This window comes from Bison bison, unplaced genomic scaffold, assembly GCF_000754665.1.
Source record: "Bison bison bison isolate TAMUID 2011002044 unplaced genomic scaffold, Bison_UMD1.0 scf7180017853053, whole genome shotgun sequence".
Classification (NCBI taxonomy): Eukaryota; Metazoa; Chordata; class Mammalia; order Artiodactyla; family Bovidae; genus Bison; species Bison bison.
In genome coordinates, this window is record NW_011483626.1 from 8,286 (window position 1) to 11,185 (window position 2,900).

General features: G+C 37.0%; 1 protein-coding gene across 1 annotated transcript; it reads left to right on the plus strand.

Moving 5' to 3' along the window:
- Positions 1-965: 965 nt before the first annotated feature.
- On the plus strand, positions 966-2,207 carry LOC104998220 (butyrophilin subfamily 1 member A1-like; the record flags this gene model as incomplete). The annotated part of the gene is made up of 2 exons (XM_010853301.1): positions 966-992; positions 1,165-2,207. Coding segments are annotated over 2 exons (551 nt in total), but the record flags the coding sequence as incomplete, so codon positions are not given.
- Between the last annotated feature and the right edge of the window lie 693 nt (positions 2,208-2,900).

Genomic DNA, 2,900 nt, shown 5'->3' on the forward strand with positions numbered 1-2,900 from the left:
CATATTCCCCATGCTTACAATATATCTTTAGGTTTATTTATTTTATACATAGTAGTTTGTACCTCTGAAACTGTAATATTATTCCTCCCCCCTTTCCTCTCTCCACTGATAATTATGTTTGCTCTCTATATCTGTAAGTCTGTTTCTGTTTTGTTATATTCACTATTTTATTTTTTAGATTCCACATATTAGTGATAACATACTCTATTTATCTTCCTCTGTCTGACTTATTTCATTAACAGTAATACCATCCAAGTCCATCCATATTGTTGCAAATGTCAAAATTTCATGTATGTGTGTATACACACACACACACACACACACACACAAAGGAACAGTAATCAGTATGAGTATATATATATATATACACACACACTAAATTCAGGTATAGTATGAACAATGGGGTGCATGTACCTTTTCAAATTTGTGTTTTCATTTTCTTTGGTTATATACCCAGGTGTAGAATTGCTGGATCATATGGCAGTTCTATTTTTAGTATTTTGAGGAGCCTTTATACTATTTTCCACCAGTTTACATCCATCAACCATTTACAAGGTTTCCTTTTCTCCACATCCTAGCCAACATTTATTATTTGTTTTATTATTTTTTAATTGACATCTCAAATAATGCTTTGAGGATAAGTAAAAGATCATCTCCTATAAAGTCTGAGGAAACCACAACAAAGAGAATTTATTTGATCAGGCATATCATAATCTCTATTTCTCTTCCAACATCTTAAATAGATTAGGGACACTTATCCTATGGGAATGTTGGTTGAAGAAATCAGTTCTTCAAGCCAGACATAATTTAACAGACTGTGAAAAGAGGTGCCAGTATATCAAAGAATATTTTCTTTGGTTATTATCATTTATAAATTAATCCTTGAGAATTTATACTCATAATCTGAGCAGACGGATATATTTATCTATCAGATGGGGCTTCTCACATTCATATGTTCCTTGCAGATTGGAGGAAAGAAGAGTTCCAAGCTGGTGAGTATGATGGTCCAGGAGGGACCCTGCTCCTTGTGGGGTAAGAAAGGAAGATGGGTGAAGATGACTTGGATGTTCCCAGGGCCAGAGAAGTTCTCACAGAATAGGGACCCTCTGGCCCAGGCCTACTGAGACTCTTTCCATAAACATGACAGTCTAATTGTTTTTGCAGTAAATGTGACTCTTGATGAAGCCACTGCTCATCCCAGCCTCCTCCTGACTGAACAGGGGAGAGGAGTAACCTTGCAAGAAATACAGCAAGATCTACCCAGCTCCACACAGAGATTTGTCTCCATTCCGTGTGTGCTGGGTCAGCCACAAATCTGTTCAGGGAGATACTACTGGGAGGTGAAAGTTGGGGAACTGCATTCCTGGGACTTGGGAGTTTGTAGGGATAATGTATCAAGAAAGGGGACTTTCCAAATGTCCCCACAGAATGGTTTCTGGGCCATTAGGCTCTACCAGGAGGATTACTGGGCCCTTACCATCTCAGAAACTCATCTTACTCTAAGAGAAAAACCCCTTAGTGTGGGGATATTCCTGGATTATGAGGCAGGAGATGTATCTTTCTATAATATGACAGATGAATCCCACATTTTCACATTTTCCAAACAGACATTTTATGGTGTCCTAAGACCACTTTTCAGACTTTGGTTCCCTGACTCTGGCCCCTTGACCATTGTCGAGGTGGAGTAGAACACACTGATGTAATTCATGTGCCTACACCTCCCTGAGAAAGTATAACATTGGGCCCAAGTGATCATTATAATTCTCCCCACTGGCCACAACATGATTTTTTCCCCCTCCTGCATATTGGTTCATTCTCGAGGTGAAGTTCTGTGAGACTGACTGATTGTTGCCTCTCATATCACTTCTTACTTCTTCCTTAATTATAAACTCCTATTATTACTATGCCTGTGACAACCTAGTATAAAGATTAAATTTTCTAGACTACCAGCTGAATATCACTAAATGATGACCAATGCATTATAGATTTATTATTCTGTGTAATTTCTGGGATGTTTCTTTAAAGGAAAACTATGTTTTCTCATTGTTTACTTTTTATGATGCCTGAAATCTATCATTAATGAAACATCTGTGACCATGTAAAAATCATGGATGGCAGACAAGATACAGTGGCTTAGGTTTTTGATAACTTGTGAAACTATTCTATTACTCAGTTCCTAAATTATATTCAGTGAGAAATAAACTGTTCTCTCTCTAAGCTTTTTATACTTTGGATTTTTGTCATTTATAATTGAATTTAATCCTAGTTTTTATACCCTCCCTTAAAGGATGGCAACAGATGACACCCACAGTTGAATATTTAAGTGAAATAGTAGGCATAAAGTCCTGTACTTGATTTCTTAGCAACTCCTGCTCCTCCAGTGTATGAGTCAAGTTAGGGTCTCCCAATTACTCCTGACTCATCAGACCCTCCTGACTTCACTTCCTTCTCTTTCCTATTTAGATGCCAGGGTTAATAATTTTAGGTATTCTTTTACTAATAAGTGAAAATTCCTGATCTCATTGTCCTTTCACATCTGCTTGGAAAGAAACCCCAAAATGAATGAATCTATTATTCATTTCTCATACTGGAAGTTGAACATGCTATAAAAGTCCATACAGATGAGTAGAGTGGTTACTCTATACGTGTGCAGTAACCTGTCACAACTTGGGCACTAGCACTGTTGATGGCACTTTTCTATCTGGCAATCTTCCCATGTGTCTCCAGTCATTTACAGTCCCTTGCCTTTCCAGTCAATTTCATTAAAAATTCTACTTTTTAAAACTTCTAACTCTACTCCCACCTAATTCTCAGTATAAGACTGTATTTCCATTTTGAAAAAATAGTAAAGATAATAACAAATAGAATCAATCGGAGGGGAATTGTCTCATCATTGTAAT